This window comes from Xiphias gladius, unplaced genomic scaffold (genome assembly GCF_016859285.1).
Source record: "Xiphias gladius isolate SHS-SW01 ecotype Sanya breed wild unplaced genomic scaffold, ASM1685928v1 HiC_scaffold_1481, whole genome shotgun sequence".
NCBI lineage: Eukaryota > Metazoa > Chordata > Actinopteri > Istiophoriformes > Xiphiidae > Xiphias > Xiphias gladius.
This window is the reverse complement of record NW_024401812.1, coordinates 235,001-258,599: the sequence shown is the minus strand read 5'-3', so window position 1 is coordinate 258,599 and position 23,599 is coordinate 235,001. Positions and strand designations below refer to the sequence as shown.

The 23,599-nt window shown below is 39.0% G+C and overlaps 1 protein-coding gene across 7 annotated transcripts in view; it reads right to left on the bottom strand.

Moving 5' to 3' along the window:
- Positions 1-3,302: 3,302 nt before the first annotated feature.
- prrc1 (proline-rich coiled-coil 1) overlaps positions 3,303-23,599 on the bottom strand; it is a 34,938-nt gene continuing 14,641 nt past the window's right edge. For all 7 annotated transcript variants that reach the window (XM_040123229.1, XM_040123231.1, XM_040123230.1 and 4 more), the window contains exons 5-9: positions 12,478-12,580; positions 12,209-12,372; positions 10,472-10,575; positions 6,435-6,537; positions 3,303-6,139 (exon numbers count right to left, since the gene is read on the bottom strand). In XM_040123229.1, coding sequence (XP_039979163.1) covers positions 5,930-6,139; positions 6,435-6,537; positions 10,472-10,575; positions 12,209-12,372; positions 12,478-12,580 — 684 coding nt within the window. In that variant the 3' untranslated portion in view covers positions 3,303-5,929. The remainder of the gene's footprint in view (positions 6,140-6,434; positions 6,538-10,471; positions 10,576-12,208; positions 12,373-12,477; positions 12,581-23,599) is intronic.

Here is a 23,599-nt window from a genome sequence, read left to right as displayed (position 1 = left end):
AGTAGCCATTAGAAAATGGTAAACTGTGGCCATAACAGGATATGTATGGTCAGCAACAATACTCGGGGCTGTAGCATTCAAACCATGATTGGCTGGTATTAAAGGGCCCAAAATATGTTAAGAAAACATTCCCCACACCATTACACCACCACCACTAGCCTAGAGTGGTGACACAAGGAAAGTTGGGTCCATGGATTCATGCTGTTGAGGGCAAATTCCGACCCCACCATCTGTGTGCTGCTGCAGAGAACCAGATTCATGAGACCCGGCTACGTTTTTTCCCGTCCAGAACTGTCTAGTTTTAGTGACCCTGTGCTCACTGCAGCCTCAAATTTCTGTTCTTGGCTTACAGGAGTGGAACCTAACGAGATCTTCTGCAGTTGTAGCACATCATTCTGAGATGCTTTTCTGCTCAACACAGTTGTAAAGACTGGTTATTTGAGCTACCTTAGCCCTTCTGTCAGCTCCAGCCATTGTGGCCTTTCTCCTCTGACCTATCTCATCAACATGGTCCTTCCATAACCAGAATTGCGGTTCACTGGATGATTTCCGTTTTTCACACCAATCTTTATTGTGAAAACTGTGACTTTTCATAGAAGGGAAAATTTCATTGTTTTTGAAGTTGCTGTTGAGGTGCTAGGAATTCTCAAAAACTCAAACTTGATTATGCTACATTGTGAAGCTTGTCAAGTCTAAGGGCAAAAGCCTTGGGCCCCTTTTAGGGTCTATCTTTGCATGTCCATGCCTTCAAGCATGATACAAATATGCCACTAGTGGACACAGTAAGTTATGATGAACTCATTGGTTTTGTATCTGACGATCATGCAAATTAAGAGCCCTGTCATACGACCTGCATTATAACCGTGTACACCAATCCCCCCACGAGCTTAAATTGCGAGGGCCAATTTGATGCTAATTTTGTGGATTGGACCTCTATTGGGAATGAGCAAAACATGATAAAAGATGAGTTATGATGAGTTATGATGGATATCTTAAAAACTATAAAGGCTACAAGACTGAAACTTGGCGAACAGCTTTCCAAAATTAAAGTGCCTCACATACTGAGAAATAGTAGCAATGGCACAACTGTGTGTTGAGAAATTATGTAACAAATATTTTTCTGGCTAATATCTTAGCAACCACAAGGCGTAAAAGAAAAATTCCGAGGGAAGAGATTGATATAGGCCAAGCCCCTCTGCATCAAACATTTTTCTGCCATTTTGAATTTCTTTCTAGACATTAAATACTTTCGACTCCCTATCCTACATCTTTCATCCAAGCGTCAGAATTGCTTAATACAAATTGCTACTACTCCCAGATAGTGATGGCTAAAAATATGGTTCCACTCTTAAAATGTCAAGCACAACGAGGACATATTAGCTTTGAACAGCTTGTTGATCTCTTAAAAATTAACGAGTTATTGATTTTTTTAATGAGGACTGTATAAAATAACTATCTCAAAAACTGTAAAGGCTACAGAAATTAAACTTGACAGACGGCTGACCACAAGTGAAATGCTTCACATAGTCAAAAGATGTTGCGATAGTGCGACCGTGTGGCCAGTTATGTTTATGGTTTTTATGTTGTGTTTTATTTGGCTAATTCTTTTATACCTATATTATTCACATACGTCTATGTCCCTTGCTTAAACTACAATAACAGCCTGTTTTGTGCATGAACCATCAGAAACCACAGCAGCAGATGCAGCAATCACTAAAGTTATCTTCGCTCTTTATCATCATTATCATTATTATACTTTGTTTTCTTCCTTATGTTTTTATAATGCGCTACTAGTCCTATACGGCTTAATCCATTTCAATTTTAAACAGATAGTCATAGTTTTCTTCTACTGGTGTAAGACCTTGAATTGTCATGGAGTACCTGATAATAGTAGCAGTTCTAGTGATGAGTAACTTACAAAGACAGATGATCACAAAACTAATAACAATCACAATATTTAGACTAAACAAGACACATTCAAAAATTATTTAACCCAATGCTCCTAATTTGTTCTTGAACCAGTAATCCAGTAAAAATGAGCACATGTAATGTTCAAATGGTCTGTTTTTTCCTGATTCCTTGCATTGTGGTCAGGGAAAAAAGTACAACAAAAGCTAATAGGAAGCTAATAAAATCCAGTGCAGCTCAGTTTTGTAATGCCATCCTTCTTACGGCAGTAAAAGCATGGTTATCCCTGCTGCAGTAGACTTTGCAGTTTCCACGAGAGGAGTTGAAAAAGTGTAATAATTGGCATGTGTCACAAGAAGTTACAGGCGACGCCATCAGTGGAAGTCGCTTTCTAATACTGTGTGGGATGAAGCCACACACATAGCAGTTTTTAGGGGTTGGTCTATAATCAGCTACCTTTTTTTGCTAGTTGGAGGTATGTGTTAGATGGTGGTGGGCGTTTTTTTTGGCGTAACTCTGATCCTTTGTGTTTCCCAAACACAGGCCCTCTTTTATTTCGCGTTGGACATTTTCTCTATTCTTGCTTTCTCCACTTCTGTGTTACGTGAGAAATCTTAAACATTTAGAGCGAGTCATATTGTATGGCTAGGAAGAGGAAAGCTAATCATAGGAAGACTTAGACTCCTATGTTACAAAAAGGCAAGCATTCCTGAACATTTCTTTAGAGTATTCCCCTTTCACAACCACTTACAGCAAACTTGCTTAAAAATGTGGATGGTGTCAGCTTCTTTGGTACTACAGTTCCAATTACCTCCAACAACACACAGCAACAATAACTGGGTATTCAAATGGGTTTCTTACCTCTTAGTATAATTTGGATTTGTATGTCACTGGTGTGTGCTTGGTCTGGAAAAAGATTCTCCTCTGAAGTCCATTGGTCACGGCAACAAAATTGTTAAAGAAATCACTCAAGGTCTCTTCCAAGGTCTGCTGTAGTGGTGTGTTTATTGTTCTACAGGTACACAGTGAGCTTACAGTTAGAGTGGGTCTGGGAAGGTAAGTCGACCAGAATATTGGCAGAATGCAACATTTTTCATTCATTTTTACTTTTTTACTCTTTTTTCCTAACTGAGTATTGAGCAATTGAAACAAAACAATTTCCCTGTGGGGATCATATTTTTTCTGATTCTGATTATCAGCTTTAACTGAAAGCTCTGCAGATAAGAATTTTATTCATCAACTCCCAAACTTGTGCTGAAGCTTTCCAGATTACTCAGGCAGCTCATCTGCTGTAACTTTTAGATTTAGAGGAAGTGATTTGATTTTAAGTCAGGTGAACTACTGCCCGTTTGGTTATACTGCCGTGAGAGATTAATCAGAGAATGCCTTCAAAAGTTTCTCAATGCAGTTTATTTTGGAGCACTACAAACACTGACCTTTGTAGACATAGTGAAGAAAATATATCTACTGTTATCTAGCATCGGAAAACCATCCAAAATGTGCACAATGTAGATCTCCACTCTCCAGTGTTTGGAGTATGCTCAGTGAATACAAGAGATTAAATAGTGAGATGGTGAATGAAGAGAGTAATGTCCTGCAAAAGCTTTCATTGTGTTGTGGCTGATGGTGTGTGCATGAATACAAACCAGCATGAAAAAGTTCTTTATTTTATTTGCGTAAAAAGGCACATTTAGAGGACACAAAGTACAGAGGAGAAGGTTCTTTCCCCAAACTTTACTAACAGAATTGTGATTATGTTAGTGTACGAGTAATCGCTGTTTCTGACAGTGTCGAGCTGCCTGAAGCAGTAGAAAATAAATACATTTCCTTTGATCAAATCCCAGGTTACTGTTAGCATCCTGCTTCTATTACTCGTTGGTAAAAATGTGTTTTTACTTAATGAGTGCATATAACACAACAGATATGGTGGGCAAATATTTCACAATAAACAAGCAAGAATCAATATGTATGTGTATGTGATACTATAATTTTTTTTTTAAATTAACACATATCTAAAACATTATGACATCATTTGACCCATCAGATTATTCTAGCTGTGTCCCAGCAGCACTCTATATACTGATAATAAATGTCTTTCGTGCACTCTCAGAGGGAAAAAAAAGACTCAGTGAAATATGCATAGAAAGAGGAGCATGCACACAATATTTGCTGGACTTTAGAGTGAGGTGTTGAGAGCAAGGCTGGATTTACTAACAGGACAAAGCATGGAACTACTGATGAAGGCTTCAGTGCAGCCAAAATCAAATGATCATCATATATGAGGCTTTGTTAGGCTACAAGTGTATCAGAGGTGTCATGCTCATTTTGAATACAGGCTGTGATGGTCAATTTAGGACAGTTTTAGAGAACTGTAGAATCTGTTTAAAAGTGCTCATATTATGTTATTTAACCATTACTGAACAAAATCTCAATAATGTGAGTCTAATCTGACTCATTGTTTCATCAAAATCTTGGATTCAACCCTTTCATATAAAGGCTGTACCACAGGTTGCCCAAAAGATGTTGCCACTTTGACTGCATCAAATAATTCAAAACATTGAACCATTTTCAGCACAATAACTTCATATTGATTCAGTGCTTTCAAAAGGTTCTACAGGAAACTGTCTCAGGGCCCATGACCCCCAGGGCCACTTCTAAGGCCCCACGTTCACTGTGCGGAAATTGATTTATAGTAATTTAAAAAAATAATATGGGAACATGCACCACTAAAGCACATAATTAACTGACATTATAAAGAGCAGATCTCAAGGCCCTGTGTCAAAATCTATTTTTAATAACTTTTAATCCTTTCATTATTAAGTTTAAATGTTGAATATTCTGAAATTAATTTGTACCATACAGTAAATTATTACATAAATGTAGCATGAGCAGTAAGCATAGGAACAATATTGATGCATAGCAAGGGAGAGTAATGTTTTGTTAACAGTGGCCTAGTTGCACATTTTAGCCCCAAGGCCGCCTAGCAAGTGAATTCAATGCTTGAGCAATATTTTTTTTCCAGCAAGGAAAGACAGGAGTTATTTAAAGCTAGAAATAAATTTTAAAAAAGGTGGACGGTGGATAAATAGCTCTAGCAACAGCTTAGAAAGCAACAATGTAGACAAAAAATAAAATCCGTAGAAAATTTTTTTATCCACTATTTAAGGTCCTACATTGGCAGTAACATTAGGGTATCAGGATATGACACAATAATGTATATAATGAATAATTCCCTGTTACAACAAAACAGCGCACTAGTTTCTTGTATACTAATTGGCAAACTAGTGCACTGCCAACTTTAGTACAAAGTCGAATTCACAGTGTCAAAGTATACAGTAGGACTTAGTATTATCCAGGACCCAATCTGAGTCATGGCAGGTCCACATCATATTAAGTCTAATTGAGTTAGTTAGGATCATGTTTTTTCTATACATCTCAGGTTTAAGGTCAAAGTATTGGTGTTCTCTCTCTGGGCCTCTCTGGGTCTCTTCTTTTAAAAAAATAATTTGTGCAAGTGCTGGTCAAGTAGGTTTTCCAAAACTTGGATCTGTGACAACCTCTAGAATATAGAATACAACTGGGACACAGGCAATGCGATAACCATTTCTCTACAATAACCTTGAGGATTTATAAACAAAACAAGAAAACTAAATATTGCCACGGTTTGAGTTAAGGTTGTTGATATTACTATACATGATGTGTTAAAACCTTTTAAGGAAGATGAAAAGATGATCAGTTAATGGTTATGTCTTCTTTAAAGCCTGATTTGGCAACAAAGAATTTATTTGATATATTATGGCGTTTAACTAAAAAGCCAACTGACATGTAGGAACGTCAGTAAACATCTGTGCACACAAACATCACTGACTTTAAAGAAATGTGCACTTGGCTTTGCCCCACAAGGACAGATGGGGGACTGATGTGGAATAACGAGGAACCTTGCCGTCCCATCAGCTAGTTTTTACTACAATGTGTCTCTACCTAGCTCCCAGTATGTGGCAAAAACTGGAACCATTCAGCCTTACACAGTCCTGGGTGGCAGCTGCTGTTTATAGATTCCAGCCAGAGCTTTGGCAGCGCTCTGGATCATCTGGCGTTGGGTCATGCCTGTCAAAGCCTGATGCCAGTCTGTTCTTTTGATGTTGGGCAGGCTGCGCTCCAGGACTTCACCCACTGGAACAATCAAACCTGACCAGCGCAGGTTGTAGTCAGGAGGTGTCAGGGACTGAGCCTGCACAGATAAAGGTCAATGAGTTTCTGAAGGTTTCTAAGTGGGTGATAATGATACTGAATAACTTTTCTGAGTCTGAAGCTGGTATTTGTCCCCATCAATGACAAAAAACCAAGTGGCAGCTACTGGACTTTTTTCTTAAAATAAAGAGTTTATACTGAACACATTACATTATGTTTCTTAAAATATTTCAACTTTATCCTCAAAAGCTCATGTTTTTTCCAAAAAGTGGCCAGAATACTCTGTGGTACAAGTGAATGTATGACCTATGCAGTTTAAACTTGCTGATTTGTACCTGTTGGACGTGACCTAGAGCCAGAGGAGTTGCCTGAGTGAAGACCTCAATGTGGATGCTGTAACCTGGGTCCTCCAGGATCAAACAGCCGATGTCAAACCACCTGGGGACAACAAATGGATTCTCAAAATGTATTTATTATATGACTGAATTTATTATAATTTAAACAAAGTTAACTGAATATATAAATGTAAAATTCAGATGAGTCAAGTCCACCAATGGTAGCCTTCTTTTTAATGGCTAAATTCTAAAAACTGTGTACACAGATACATGCTACATAACCAAAGTGTATTGTGGGTGAATGCATTTTTAGTTTTTGTGCAAGCTGCTGCATCAAAAGGAAGTGCCTTAAACGAATTCCTTCAATGAACCCAAGACGCTGCCTGCAAGAAAAGCATTCTGAGGTCAATGGACAAATATTCAAACATCTCTCTGAAATACAAAGTAGTGCTGTTACAATTTATCGGAAATATTCACTGGTGTTTTTTTTCATACATGAAACATAGAACTGGCATCACCTCCACATTACAGTAGCAACGGTGTACATGTCTAAATTATATTATATACTCACTCAGTTGTCTGACAACAGTCAGAAACATCCGTATTTGAAAACTAAAATTATGTGTTTGGCTGTATTGAAGGACAGAGTCCAGCCACTCCCCAGGAGTTTGTTTCCACAGCCAGTGCTGTGTGTGGAGGTGAGCCCAACTATATTTAGTTGGTAACTCTCCACCACCTCTACCAAGTTCGGCTCCTTCCCCACCAGAGAGGTGAAATTCCATGACACTAGGACCAGTCTACGATGCCAGGGATCAGGACGCGTAGGCCACCCTTGCCTGCCACCTGGCTTAAATAGCACCTAACCCAGATTCCTATCCTTGCTAGGTGGTGGGCCTACAGGCCGACCTTCCTGTTAATGGACGAAACACTCTACCACCTGAGCCACAGCTGCCCCAAATTGCTCTTAATCTGGCCCCTCCCCTGGAACCAATTAGCCTTGGGAGACACTACCAGGGGCTGTTGCCTCCGACAACACATCATGGGGAAACCAACAGCTTATGCCAAGGTGCTGGAAAGGAGGCTCTAACCGATTGTCAAACCTCAGATCCAAGAGGAGCAGTGTGGATTCTGACCTGGGCGTAGAACAGTGACCCAAATCTTTACCCTTGCAAGGACACTGGAGGGCTCATGGGAGTTTGCCCATCAAGTCTACAAGTTTTGTGGACTTGGAGAAGGGTTAAAACCGGGGGGCTGCAGGAGTATGGGGTACCAGGGCCATTAATATGAGCCATCCGTTCATGGTATAACTGGAGTGAAAGCTTTGTCCATATTCTCAATGGGAAGTCAAGCATATTTCCAGTTGGTGTTGGCCTCTACCAGGGTTGTCCCTTGTAACCAATCCTGCAGTCAGGAGAAGGACAGTGTATGGTTAGGGGACTTCAAAATTGCCTCTCTGCTTTTTGCAAATGATGTGGTTCTTTTAGCTTCATCAGAGCATGACTGACAGCAGGCAGTGGTATGGTTTGCAACTGAGTGGGAGGTTGCTTGGATGAGCACATCCACAAATCTGAGGCCAGGGTTCTCTGCCAGAAAATGGTGGAGCTCAGACACCTGAAGGGAGCTAGGAGCAGAACTGCTGCTGCCTTGCGCTGAAAGGAGCCAGTTGAGGTATAAACGGCATTTGAGTTCTTCTGCTGTACAGTAGTGTTACCTGATTCCCACCTCTATTTGAATATTTAGCGTCACAAATGTGCCACCTACTGGTAGCCTAAATTAATGTCCCTCACAGGCAACAGAGAGGAATCAGGCTCAATGGTTGGGGTGTGGCTGCTTTAGAGAGCAAATCCATGTGGTACTCCATGTCACAAGTATGTAGAATACTGTCTGTTTTACCATGACTAGGTATGGTGTTATGTAAATATGGTAATTACCATGTCATGTTAGTTTCCCCCTTCCTTATATTTGTTCTAGTACATTGATATTTACTTTTAAGTGGTAGATGCTCGAAGCATATTACTGTTTTCTGTTTTAGGATGGCTGAAGTGTCCAAATACTTGTCTAGTTTACGTTCAGTCAGATATATTTGGTTTTTTGAGTGTTACTAATTAAGTGCTGCATCACTGATGATCAGCTCCCATGTCCGGCAAAAGCCACTGGGTGTTACTGATGGTTTTTCAGGTTAATTCCCCATGGGTTTGTACTGAAAGTAGGGTTTAAATGATATATTTAATTTAATTTAATAAACGTTAGTTCGTTTTTTGGTACAAATATTTATTATACTTTACTTCATACTTATTCCATTCTGGTTATAGTAATGTCATCTTCATAACCATAACTGATGTACACACTCACTCATCCCAAAGGTGTTCTACTGGATTCCGATCTGATGAATGGAGAGGCCACTGAAGTGTACTGAACTCATGTTCATGAAACCAGTTTGAGATGACTTTTGCTTTGTGACATGGTGCATTATCACGCTGAAAGATGGTCAACTGTTACCATAAAGGGATACACATGATTAACAGCAATACTCAGATTGCCTGTGGCATTCAAACCATGACTGATTGGTATTAAGGTGCCAAAGTGTGCCAAGAAAACATTCCCCACACCATTGCACCACCAAAAAAACAAGCAAAAAAACAGATTCATCAGACCAGGCTACGTTTTTCCAGTCTTCAGCTGTCTAGTTTTGGTGAGCCTGTTCCCACTGCAGCCTCAGATTTCTGTTCTTGGCTAACAGGAGTGGAACTTGACTTGGTCTTCTGCTGTTGTAGACCATCTGCCTCAAGGCTGGATGTGTTGTTCATTCTGAGATGCTCTTCTGCTCACCATAGACTGGTTATTTGAGTTACCGTAGCCGTTCTGTCACCACCAACCAATCTTTCTCCTTTCTCCTCTGACCTCACTCATCGACAATGTGTTTCCATACACAGAACTGATGCTCACTGGGTGTTTTTTGTTTTTTGGCACCATTCTGACTGAGACTGTTGCATGTAAAAAACTCCCCAGAGATCAGCAGTTTCAGAAAAACTCAAACCAGCTCATCTGGCACCAACAATCATCCCACATTCAAAGTCACTGAGATCAAATTTTTTTCCCCATGTATTGGCAAGATTTTATGCACTGCATTGCTGCCACCTGACTGGCCGATATGATAACTACATGAATAAGCAGGTGAGTGTATTTGTTAATGTCATTTGGATAAACTGACAGTAATTTCAATCACTGAGCTGATTTTCATATTGTTTCCCTTTTTGTTTCTGTAGAGCCATAGACACACAGTCACGTGCTCCTCACAAACCAAGCCATCAAAAAAAGACATAACGATTTATCACCGTCGCGAGTCTTATGTCTTGACCATCACTCAGTGACGATCGTCAAATATTCACCAGCTTACAAGAGAACCGCGGTTGAGAAGGAGAAGGAAGCTGAACAGATATTTAACCAGCTGAGACTCAGGAGGGTGACTAGGCCAGTGTTTGTTGCACTCCTCAACAGATGATAGGTGTTAGTACACTAAAAACATTTTTGCCTTTTGTTTTGCCTTGTGCTTCAGTGTTTATGGAGAAGCTGAAAAGAATGCTATTTTCACATGTAAACAGCTTGTAATATGATTCTGTCCATTAAACGTCAAACTACCACAATCTATAGCTTCCAAAATCCATAGAGGTAGTGTTTATTGCAGGGCTACTAAATTGGGTATGTTCCACTGTACACGGGTTATACTATATTCGTGGGGTCCAAAAACTGGGAGCCCACTATAGGTCTGACAGCTGTGTGGTGACCAAAATTATGGACCCCAAAAGTTTAAGTGGCCGTTTGAGGGTTAACATTTGGTTTTAGGGTTCAGGTTAGAATCAGGTTTAGGTTTGGGTTAGGGTAAGGGTTGGGGTTATGCATTCAGTTGTGATGGTTAAGGTTAGGGTATAGGGAATGCGTTATGTTATTGACGGGTCAATAATTTGAATAAGAAACAGCTGTCTCACTGTATATGTGTGTGTGTATGCGCTGGTGTCAGTCAGATGTTTTCGTCTTACTTGTCAGGAAAGAGCTCAGCAATGAAGTTTTCCAAAGAGACCACTGGCTGTTTCTCATGGATCACACCAGCTCGACGCAGGCTGTCAATGCGCTCCTGAGCCCCCTGCACACCACACACACACAGACATACACATTCAGCTTGTGCTAACTGGAACTGAAAACTCAACTACAGGCCTGAGTTAAAACACTGCAGGGAAATGTTTGATATCTTTTTGGATCTGTTCAGTTGTGAGGAGTGTGAGCTAAATTAGCAAATCTAGTGCTAGACCTAAAAATACTTAAAGAAGTGACTTTGAAAAAAGATTTAAAGTGACCCTCAAACACCGAAATGAAATGTCTTGTCATTATAAAAGGTCCCTAAATTTTTCAGATATCCAAGTATCACACACATCTTGGTAATTCTGTCCTGAGGAAGAGCAGGTACAGAGTGATCAGAATGAAAGACGCTTTGTTTATATTGTCCAAAGAAAGTGGACTTATATTCTAAATTTTAGAAAAATGATAAGAAATACAACACTGGAATTCTGAGCCAGTGGAAGTTTATAGCTGAAACAAACGGAAAATTAATCTGTATTTTGCTAATCAATGAATTATTGTTTTTGGTTACAGCTTCTTAAATGTGAAGAGTAGCTGCTGCAAAGAATGCTCTTCAGAGTTCAGACCGACATATTAACACGACCCTCTGACAGACACCTAACCCTGTTTGGGACTGTTTCTGGCAAATATTATTGAAGATGCTGTGTGCTGCTTATCAGGAGTAAGGAAGTTAACAAGATGTATATTTGCTGAAACCAATCAACAAGTCCTCATCCTTGAAACCTCTTCTCCTATAAAACTGAAACAAACTGTTTGAGAACACTTCTGATAAGGTATAAATTTCACCTTTGTGTGGCTTATTGTCCATAAAAAAGTTAACTTCCTGACCTCTCTTAAATTGCAGCACAAAGTTAGTTGCCAAAACTAAGCTAGTAGTCTGTCTTCAGATGGAGCGTAGTGACTGCCCTTTGGGCATCCGTGGAGCCCAGAGGTAACATAGTGATACACATCAGAGCTGTATACAGTTAAAGTTACAGGAAAGTGCACTACAGTTCAAAAATGTCCTTAAGTTAAAAAGGAAACTATAGGCCACAATATGGACTGTCAGGAAATACTAAAACAAACATATTATCCAACCTACATTGAAGAATAACACAACATTTTGTTCTCAAAGCAACCTACATTACTGAAATATTATGGGTTTTTTTTCTCTTACTATTAAAACTTTTTTGGAAAATATAATATATATTATCAAAAATTGTGACTTTTTTTCTCATAACATTATGACTTAACTTTATAAATCTCTGATATTTATTGTCCTAGCATGTAATCAACAGACGAATTGATAATAAAAGTAATTGTTAGATGCAGCTCTACATACAGTACAATGATTTTTAAAGATTATTTATTACCACTGTTATCCACAAAATTTTAACACCACATTCTGTCTTCCCCAGATCTCATGGCATTTTCTGATTGAACTGGAAAGCCCCTATAACTTGGAATGCAAGTAGAAGTCAGCTTTACAACATGTTGAAGCAGTTCCAAAGGTTTGTGTCTGAACTAAAATGAAGGAGTATGAAGGAAAAGTATGATGAAACATGATTCTGTTAAGACGTAAAGCCCTGCTACAGTAGCTATGCCCTCCACCAGAAATATTTTTAAAAAAAAGCAGGCTGGAGAAATCTCAGTGAACTGACCTTGATACCGGCTGCGTAGCCCACAGGCTGTGGGGCGATGTTGGACTGACCGGGCTCTCCAGTGACCATGGCCATCCCAAAAACCTCCTGGAAGGCGTCTCTGACTGCCTCCACATTAATTTCCTTATCTGAGGTCACCACAATGTCAATGTCCCCACCTGACTCTGGGGAGCAATAATACAGCAACATTTATTGAGGATATTTGAACATTTAGTCAGATTTTTTTCATTATGGGCTAATGTGTTGATGATGAGAGCAGTATGACTTACTAATGTATGGAGCCATGCCAGGATCCAGAGTAGTGATCATTGACTCCACAGAGTGTTTGGTTTTGTCCAGGACCGTCTTCACTACAGGGTTACCTGCTACTCCCTGAGGACACATAGACATGACATATGACATGACTTTCAGAACACTGAGCAGAGCTTGCTTTTAAAATATGTCGCAGTTAGGGCTGTGATCAATTTAAAAAAATTAACACATTAATTCAATGCATTTTTACAATTTGTGTATAAATCTGAAATTACATTGACCACCAAACTATTATCATCACAAAGAAAGTGAAACAACTGCATATTTCAGTTTTTTGTTAAAGCCACAGTTCACATCACATGTAATAGTTCATTTTCTTTCTAAACAGGGTTTAGAAAAATGACTCTGCTAGTAATTAATCACCTGGAGTTAACTAGATATGGGCCAAGCTATGATGAAAAAATATCTGAGATAATATCTGAAAATTGAATCTTAAGAGGATAAGTCTTATGTTTAGAGCTAGACTGATAAATCTGGCATGCCGATATTAGTTTAGTGCTGATATATCGGTATTGGTCTATACCATGTCAGTAGGCACATAACATGAAATTACAGACATATAAGAGATAAATTTGAGATTATTTAGAAACATTGTCACCATTAAAGGGGTTCGTCCGCCAGAAAACCTTGCAAAGTTAATTTTTATCAATGTAAAATGTCCTACTGTCCGTATGTATCTGGGCTCTAATTAAAAAACATTTACAACATTGGTTGGGCTATAGGTGTTATTCTCTATTTTTTTTATTGTCAACAAATCCCACAATAAGATCCTAACCAACAACGTGATGTGAGAGATCTGTGAGGGGAATGGGAGAATGTCAGTGGTTTTACTTCAAACAGAGTTATGTTTCTCTTAAGCCCCTTTCAGACATGCACCCCTTTATATTACCGCAGTTTTCCATTGTCACTTTTATGTAGTCACAATGGCAATTTTACTATGTCAGACCTGTATCATTTTTGTATCACTTTCAACACGACAGAAGTCTGAATTAAATGCCGTCACATTACCTTAAATACTGCAGCAGTACAAGGTAAAACATGCATGTTTTAATTATTAAGGGTGTGGTTTCAGGTTTTAGAATATTATTCTTTTGAATTATTTGTTTTTATAACCCAAGTATTCTACCAGAAGAAAAAATTTACATAACTGACTTTGTATCATTGACGACTAAGCAGCCATCTCCATATACAGGAAAAACAGAGTTTGTCGTGAGAGTTGTGTGGACTCTCAACAACTTTAATTTCTAAATTCAGACAAAACTGAAGTTGTTGTATTTGGCCTTAAACACCTCAGAAAAACATTATCTAATCATATAGTTACTTTGGATGGCACTACCTTGGCCTCCAGTTCTACTGTAAGGAACTTTGGAGTAATTTTTGACCAGGACATGTCCTTTGCCTCATACATAAAAGAAGTCTGTAAAATACAGAATAAAAAAAATCAAGACCAAGCAATGACCAATTTCCCTCATATCTTTAAGACCTCATAGTACTCTATTATCTCAATAGAACTCTTTGCTCTCCAAATGCAGGCTTAGTTGTTGTTACCAGAATCCTCAAAAGTAGAATGGGAGGCAGAGCCTACACTTAACATACTTCTGTACTGTGGAACCATCTTCCATTTTGGGTTAGGGAGGCATACACCATCTCCATGTTTAAGAGTAGGCTTAAAACTTCTCTCTTTGATAAAGCTTATAGTTAGGGCTGGCTCAGGCTTTGCTTGAACCATCCCCTAGTTATGCTGCTATAGGACTAGACTGCCAGGGGACTTCCCATGATGAACCCAGTTCCTCTCTCCTCCTTTCCCTCTCCATCCATAAGCATTAATGCTTGTTACTAACTTGACTTCTTCTCTCTCCCATAGTTATGCTGCCATAGGTCGAGGCTGTTGAGAGACATCCCATGATGCAGGGAGCACGCCCCCCCAATGTATTTATATCACACTACTGAATGTCAACTTTGTATCGTCTCTCTCCTAGTTTGTGGTTTTCCTCTCTATCCTCTCCTCTCCTTGTCCTCATTCTGCAGATATCTCTGATGTCATTATTAGGGTCCAAGCTTAAGCTGCTTTAAACCTTTCACTTTTGTTCTGATTATTAGGGTCCAAGCCCAAGTGGGCTGGGGGGCACACATGCAAAGCAGTGTGGCTTAGAGTAACAGTAGTGGTAACCCTATTGTAATCACTCAGATTTTTTATTATGGATCCAAGCAGTGTCGGTCGCTGCTGGAGCCCAATTGTTTTTTGTTCTCATTATTATTATTATTATTATTCTTTTTTACTTTTCTCCGCTAAAAGTGTTTGTGCAGCAAAAACCGTAAGAGTAAAACTCACCAAAATCAGCAGGTGGGTTGCAAATTCCACCCACTACTCAGACACTCATTGACCTCAAGGTGGCACTGTAACAATCAATTTGACGTTTTCACAACTATCTCGAAAACGGCTCAGCCTAGAGTCAAAATGCTTGTCGCTTTGGATAAAAATGTCTGCCAAATGAGTTAATGTAAACGTAAATGCAAATGGTCTTCTGCTCTTAAAATGTCAAATTTTCCCGCCATTTTCAACAAATCAAAAGTGAAATGAACTAGGTCGAGGGCATTCGTCCGATTCTCATGAAATTTGGTATACATCATCTACAAACAATGGTGATGAAAAGTTAAAGGAAATTTGATACATCAATCCGTTTTGAAATTATACATTTTTAAACCTGTATCTTTAAGTTCAATGTACATCAACGGTCATAAATCAATTTAAATCAATATCTCCACAAGTCTTCAGTCAAATGCTACTTTCTTTAATTTGTACTATATGTGAAACATTTTCTATTTCATCTAATTTTGAAACAAATTTCACCAAAATATTTGACAATACACCTGAGAAAAGCAGGTTGTGTGATTTTTTTTTAAATTAAATGGATTAAATTTTGAGGTCGTGAAAACAAACCATTACAGTAATAGACGAGGGTTTAAGGTGCTGACTATGAACCACATGGTCCGAGGTTAACTCCATGAGAGTTAAACCATGGAGCTAACCTTATATTATCTTCTTTTTTAGAGGGGCAATAGAGTCGAGTGTCATTCTCATTGAGCCTGCAGCGCTATCAAGAAGATGATCAATTTGGGAGTGACTAAGCTTAGTATGAGTTCTCTGTTATATTGTGATATGGAAGTGAATTAATTGCTGATGGAATCACTTCCTTAAATTTAGCTACAGTACTATCAGATAGACATCTAGCAAAGACATTTTTGTCTAATGGTGTGTAGACCAATAATAGGAATTCAAGAGTTACCAAACTATGGTCCGATTAAAGAGGATTTTGTGGAAAGACTATTAAATCTTCAATTTCGATGCCATAAGTCAGAACGAGGTTGAGGGTGTGGTTAAAACAGTGAGTGGGTTTATTTACACTCTGAGCGAAGCCAATTGAGTCTAATAATGAGATAAACGCAGTGCTATCATTATTCCATATCCACATGAATATTAAAATCACCTACTATAATTACTTTATCTGTATTAAGGACTAAACGTGATAAAAACTCTGAGAATTCAGAGTATGGGTCAAGACAGCGGTACACTATAACATATAGAATAGGCTTTAAAGTTTTCCATGATGGATGTGTAAGCCTAAGAACCAGGCTTTCAAATGAGTTATAACTGAGTTTAAGTTTAGGGTTGATTATTAGGCAACTCCACATCCTCGACCAGTGCCTGGAGGAGTTTAAATATGACTGGGGGGAGTGGATTCATTTAGGCTAACATGTTCATCATGAGACAGCCAGGTTTCAGTGTGACTAAATATGTCAATATGATAATCTGATGTTAGATCGTTTACTAATACAGCTTTGGATGGGAGCCATGTAATGTTTAAGAGTCCACATTTAATTCTCCAATTTTTTTGTACTTCTGCTGCTGAGGTCTTATTTTTTATTAGGTTTTTGTGTACAACTCCTCTTCTGCTTCTTCTGTTTATTTTTGGGTTAATTAATTAAGGTGGTCGGGGGGCAAACACAGTCTCTATGGGGTTTGGGGTGGGTGACTGCTATAATGGAAGCGCAGAGAAGTGTGTAAGACTGCAACTCTGCCTCTTGTTCTCAACTCTGGGTTGTCATGGTTTTGCTCTAATAATAAACTCAGTCAGATTTCTAGATATGAGAGCTGCTCCTTTCAAAGTGGGATGTATCCCGTCTCTCCTAATCAGACCAGGTCTTTCCTAAAAACTCCACCCATCTACAAAGCCCACATCACTTGCTGGACACCACCTCGACAGCCAGCAGTTGAATGGTGACATGTGGCTATACATTTCATCGCTGGTCAGACTAGGAAGGGGTCCAGAGAAAACTACGGAGTCCGACATTGGCTTTACATATTTACACACAGACTCAACATTAATTTTGTGACCTCTTACTGCCGTAATCGGGTGTCATTACCGCCGACGTGAATAACAGTCTTACTATATTTACGTTTATCCTTAGCCAGCAGTTTCAAATACAATTCTACGTCACCCGCTCTGGCCCCAGGAATGCATTTGACTATGGTCGATGGTGTCACTACCTTCACGTTTCTCAAAATAGAGCTGCCAATAATCAGAGTTGGTTTCTCAGTGGGTGTGTCAGTGAGTGGAGAGTATGTGTTTGAAACATGAACTGGTCGGTGGTGAACCATGGGCTTCTGCTTAGGGCTACGCTTCTTGTTACGGAGAGTCAACCTGCCGCCCTGGCTTCCCGGCTTCTTGGGAGCCGCCGGGGGGAGAGTAGGAGCTGTTGGCTCGCACCAGCTACTGGGGGCTGGCTAACTACCGTGGCTAAGGATTTGGTTTCCATGGTGCGGAGCCTCGCTTCCATCACTGCAAATACACTACATTTATTACATGTACCATTACTGCAACATAAGACACACCGAGCAAGAGAGCAGGAGAGTGAGAAGGATAGAGAGATGCCATTGCTAACTGCTAAGCTAAAGCTAAGTAACTGGTTGATCTGAATAGCAAGTAAACAGCTGTGAAGTAGCGAGTAAATCGTTAAAAGAAGGAGAGAGATAAGGGCGCTTAAGCCAAACTAATGTTGGTTTAAATGTACAACAGAAAGTTAGCTGCTGTAATGAAGAAAATAGCAAAATTAACAGGGTAGAGGTAGAGCAGCAAAACTCGCTACCAGTCAATCAAACTCCGGCAAAAGGAAAGGACACAATATGCTTACCTAAGCACCTCAGCACCACCTGTCTGCACAAACCACTTCCCTGTTGGACTCTGTAGTTTTCTCCACTGCCTAATCGGACCAGCGATGACATGTACAGCTGCATGTCATCGTCCGAGGAGTCGGAGTCACAGCCCTTTTTATAGGCTGTTTCTTAGTCTTTCACACCCAACATGGAAAACTTCAAAGCCTATTCTATTTTTTATAGTGTACCTTGCTCCTTGACCATACTCTGAAATTTTATCTGAATTCTCAAGAGTTTTAAGTCTTTAGTACAAATAAAGTAATTATAGTAGGTGATTTTAATACTCATGTGGACATAATGATAGCATTAGCACTGCGTTTATCTTATTATTAGACTCAATTGGCTTCGCTCAGGGTGTAAATAAACCCACTCACTGTTAACTACACCCTTGACCTTGTTCGGACTTATGGCATCGAAACCGAAGATTAAATAGTCTTTCCACAGAATCCTCTTTTATCGGACCATTATTTAATATCTTTTGAATTCCTATTATTGGACTACACACCATTAGGAAAAAATCCCTTTACTAGATTTCTATCTGATAGTGCAGTAGCTAAATTTAAGGAAGTAATTCCATCAGCACTTAAATCACCACCATGTTTCAATATAACAGAGTACTCCTGCTAACTTTAGTCCCTCCCAAATTGATCATCTTGTTGATAGTGCTGCAGGCTCAATGACACTCAACTCTATTGCCTCTCTAAAAAAGAAGATAATTAAACAAAAGAGGTTAGCTCCGTGGTTTAACCCCCAAACCCGCATATTAAAACAAACAATGCAGTCTCCTTAAAGGAAATGTCGTTCTACCAAACTAGAAGAATCACGCTTAGCCTGGATTAATAGTCTTAAAACATATAGGAAGGCCCTCTCTAATGCCAGAGCAGCCCATTACTCATCTTGAATGGAGGAAAATAAAAACAACCCTAGGTTTCATTTCAGCACTGTTGCCAGGCTGACAGAGGGTCATAGCTCTGTGGATTCATGTATTCCTACAACTCTCAGTAGTGAAGATTTCATGAGCTTCTTTAATGATAAAATTCTTACTATTGGAGACAAATTCATTACCTCCTGCCCTCACCCGGCACCGATTTATCTTCCAACACCTTGGAAACAGCTGTAAAACCTGATATATATTTAGACTGTGTTTCTCCCATCCAACTTTGCCAATTAACTTCAATGATTTCTTCATATAAACCATCATCCTGTCAACCCAGCTAGGCTGCCTAAGGAAGTTTTACCTTTAGTTACCACTTCTTTACTAGATATAATACACCTGTCTTTATTAACAAGCTATATACAACAGTCCTTTAAAGTAGCTGTAATTAAACCTCTTCTTAAAACGCCTACTCCTAATCAAAATGTTGTAACCAACTATAGACCTAAATCGAACCTTCCATTTCTCTCTAAGATCCTTGAGAAAGCTGTCACCAACCACTTGTGTGACTTTCTACAAAATAAAAGTTTGAAGATTTTCAGTCAGGAATTGGTGTGCATCACAGCACAGAGACTTGTTTGAGCTTAGTGGAATATTTAATTGGCATTAACGATCAATTTTAGTCGTACTCTCCTCCTCTCCTTCTCCATCCATACGCATTCATATCACCAGTAATGCTTGTTACTAACTTGGCTGCTTCTCTCTCCTGTAGTTTTATGCTTTCTCGTCTCTCTCCTATCTCCTCCCGTCACTTTCTGCAGGTATATGCCTCCGGAGCTGTAGAGTTGTTATTATTATCATTATTATCATGATTATTATTATCGTCATCATTTTCATTATTATCATCATTACTAGCCTTATTAGTAGCTCTATTATTATTAGTTTTATTATTATACATCTAGTATTATACATCTGTTATACATCTCCCTACCTGTTAAAAGAGAGTTTTTCCATGCCACTGTCACCAAGTGCTTGCTAATGGGGGAATGTTGGGTCTATACATATAACTAGAAAGAGTAAGGTCTAGACCTGCTCTATATGAAAAGTGTCCTGAAATAACTTCTGTTATTTTTTGGCACTATATAAATAAAACTGAATTGAAATGAACTGAATTGTCGCTGCTCAAACCTAGTTTCCTGTTGAATATAATAGTTTCTTCTTTGACGTATTCACAGCAGAAGAGTAAGCAACACATAGAGCAATCGAGATCCCCTTACATTTGAGGAATTCTAAACACTTTGTGCACTTAACTGGCGAGTTTAGGCCCCAGAAATACCACAACATAACTTAAAGGGTACATTCATAACTGGGTTTGTGGCATCATATTGTCTGAAGAATGCAACATGCAAATTTACATAAGAAGGTAACTTTCAAATATGAAATAAAAAAATATAACAATCTTTACATAATTAGGAAGGCAAATATTCCATCTGGAAGAGATAAATGGGTTTTCTCTTAGTTGGGAGAGAAAAAAAAAAAAATCTTTAGTACCTACCTGTGGCTTTCAACAGCAACACACGTCCCCAGTCCGTATGGGTATCAGAAATGGTACTAAATAAAAGCTTGTGAAATAAAGTCTCTAGTCATCTTTACACTAACAAATAAACCTAGGCTAGGTACTTAATGTAACTTAACCGAAGTGAAACGAAACAGTATGCTTATATTAGTAATACCAAACTTTTCTACAATAAATCAAAATTAAGTGTTAGCAGTGTAATCTGCAAATTCTGAGATAACCTGCGGCGATAACAATAATAATCTGCAGTGAATGTGAAATAGCCTTGGCTCCAAGTCACTTTAGCTTCTGGCAGGGAGTTCATATGCTTACCCACCTAAAACAATCTATTGTCTGGATCAGGTTGAGTCATGTAGAGTTTCCCCTGAGACTTCTTCATCAGCTTCCATGGTGGGGTAAGGCGTGTGGGGAAGCGCTGGGTCTGTAGGACGCTGAGCATGTAGTCCAGACATACACTTCTCAGCATCCGCTACATTTTCAAAGAGATTCAAAGAGGGTTGCTAGCTATCTCAGAAATGGTTGTAGTCCTCTTTTGTCAATCTGTTTCCTCACTGTGTCAAAAGCTCTTCTGAGCAGTTTCATTGCTGTAGTCTGAGGAAAACAGAAGCCTAGATGTTAACGTCTGAGCCTCGTTGGATTTCTGGTGTGTAGGCGCTGACGAGAGGACTCTGGCTCCTTTGAGAATTTTCTCCCTGTCCTGATAGCGAAGTAGTTGGAAGATGAGCGTCAGGGGATGACTGGTCTTGTCCTTGGTGGTATAAATGTGGTGAACTCGTTGAATTTCAATCCTCTCCGCTGCAAAAAAGGGGATCCACACTGGTAATTTACCTTGCAGAACCCGAATGGTTTTTTCACCCTTTGCTGACTGAGCTAGTCCAACAAGTCGGATGTTGCATCTCTGTGATCTCTCTCTTCCATCTCAGCGAGTTTCTGGAGAAGATTTAGCTAATCTTTCTGAAAGCTACCCACATCATGTTTGACCGCTCTCATGTTAGCTGTCGTAGCATCCAGTCTGCCTTGCAGCTATTCACCAACTCTGGATTGGTGAATGATATCCTGGCTAAGTTTGATAACTGCCAAGTTCAAGGTTTCAATCATAGTCTTTAGGGCTTGAATTTCCCCCGGAGACCATATTCTCGCCTGCCTCTCTCATGGCCAACTTAACTTTCTTGGTCAGCCTGTCCTCCGCTCTTGCTAACAAGATGGCCACGTTTGATGGTTCCTCTGGCTGTTCATCTTGAGCTTTCTTTTAAGTTGTGGGATTTTCCTGAGATACCTTATTTCTCGTTGCTCCTGAACCCGACTTTTCGTAGGGATACTTAGATGTAAGCTGAACTAAAATAGTTTCTGAATTGCAGGATATTTTGGCTAATTTTCTGACTTATGACACAGAGTTATCACGCTCAGGCAGCCACCAGGAAGTATCTCAGCTTTGGGCTATATTTCCTATTCTTCTTTGCTAATTGTTTCTGCAGCAAAGACCATAAGACCTACAAACATGAAACTTCATGACACGGTCCCAAATTCCCCCCACTACTCAGTTCAAAACATGAGGTACTCTACCCATCAGTGGCACTGTAATAATAAACTTTGTGTTTTGGCACATACCTTAAGAACAGCCTAGATTAAAAATTCTTTCTTCATGTCAATCTCTCAATTCATCTGCTAATTTTGCATCATTGGTCTGCTTGAAAAAATATCAAATTTTACAACTTCTTCTACATTTTCTGAAAAATCTTTTTTCTTTCTTAACTCGTCAGCAAATACTGGACAAATTATTACGAAACTTGATCTCAAGTTGTTAAAGAAATTTCCGTACATTAGTCTCTTTAAATTATACAAGCCAATGAACGTACTTGACTTTGAATAATGCTTCACATAGTCAAAAATTGTTGCAAGAGCATCACCCTGTGGCCAGTTATTGATGTTTTATTTCACTAAGCAAGTTGCAGAAGATGCTGAAGCTGGTAGCGACCAGCTTTCCTGGATACACACCTGCTGTTTGAAGCAAAGAGGGCACATATTATTATTCATTATACTTCTTGTGTGCCTGCTGTACAAGGCACAGAAGGCATATATTGTTGTTCAATGGGCTTTGTCCATCCCATTTATATGAATTAAGGTTGACAAAATATTAGGAACACCTCTTAGTTTAACCCAGTACTGTTCAACAGCACCACAAATTACAGCATCCATAAAATTGAACATCTTAATCCTCATAAAGGGAGGATTTACTGCAGTATTATACTGCATTAGTATTATCTAGTTGTACTTAATAAATTGGCAAGTAAGTGTATGTGTCACAGTAATCCTTTCTGACATATAGGGTCTATTATTGTTATTAATATCATAACAGAGCAGTGACGTGGAAATTAGTTGAGGATTTATTGCAATGCTGTTGCATTGTACTGCATTAGTTTTGCATTAGTTTTATCTAGGTCTACCTAGTAAATGGGCAACTGAGTGTAGATTAATTTAATCACTGTGTATCATAGTAACCGTTTCCCTGAGCTGGAGAATCAGTAGGTTACTTTTTCACTTGACTTAAAACTTAAAATGGGTATGACATGGATTTATTTCACCACTGCAGTAATATGCAGTTAAGTAAATCAATGGCAACTGTATTTTTGCATCTGCAGGGAAAATATTTTAAACGATTGAACAACAGTCTAAAAGTTAGTTTAAGCCATTTTCTCACACATACATGGCTGTTAAATGAAACAGAAAATAAAAAAATAGCCAAATAACAACGTTAGATAACGCATGGTACAACGTAATGTTACCATAACAGCAGCAGCGCATAAATTACTTGTTCCGCATTTTAATAATCATAATGTAGGCTATCATGTTTGCATGGGGATTACAAGTAAACAGTGCTGTTTTACTGTTGCTGCATCTTAAACAAAGCGCTTCGGGATGCTTTCACTTCAAAGTGACCATGCATAGCAGTTGTACTGCTTTGATAAATCATTTCCAGTTTTGGCGTCGCTTACGTGGATGGATCGCCCAAGCCCTAACCATCTGTCATTTAAAGTTTTAAGTAAATTGCCAATTTATTAACTTAAAACTTCGTCAACACTGCACTTCCTTGGGTCCTCAGCAATACACACGAAGTTTGAAGTCGATCGGGGGACCATTGTAGAGAAAATCCAAGGACAAACTGACAGACAGACAGAGATTAGATCCCTGATTCAGCATTCAAACTACTGTTATCCAAATCATTATCATTATTGCATTTTCCCCATTTTGATATCAGGAATTAAAAATTGCAGCAAAGTCTTGTAGTGCTCATGGTGTAAAAAATTTGGCGACAGGAGTTACAGTTTTTGACTAAATAGCAGGAGTGAAAAAGTGTGCCGATCCAAAACTCCCAAAAGTCTGAGTGTCACTCAGTAGAAACTAAGCACTTAAAAT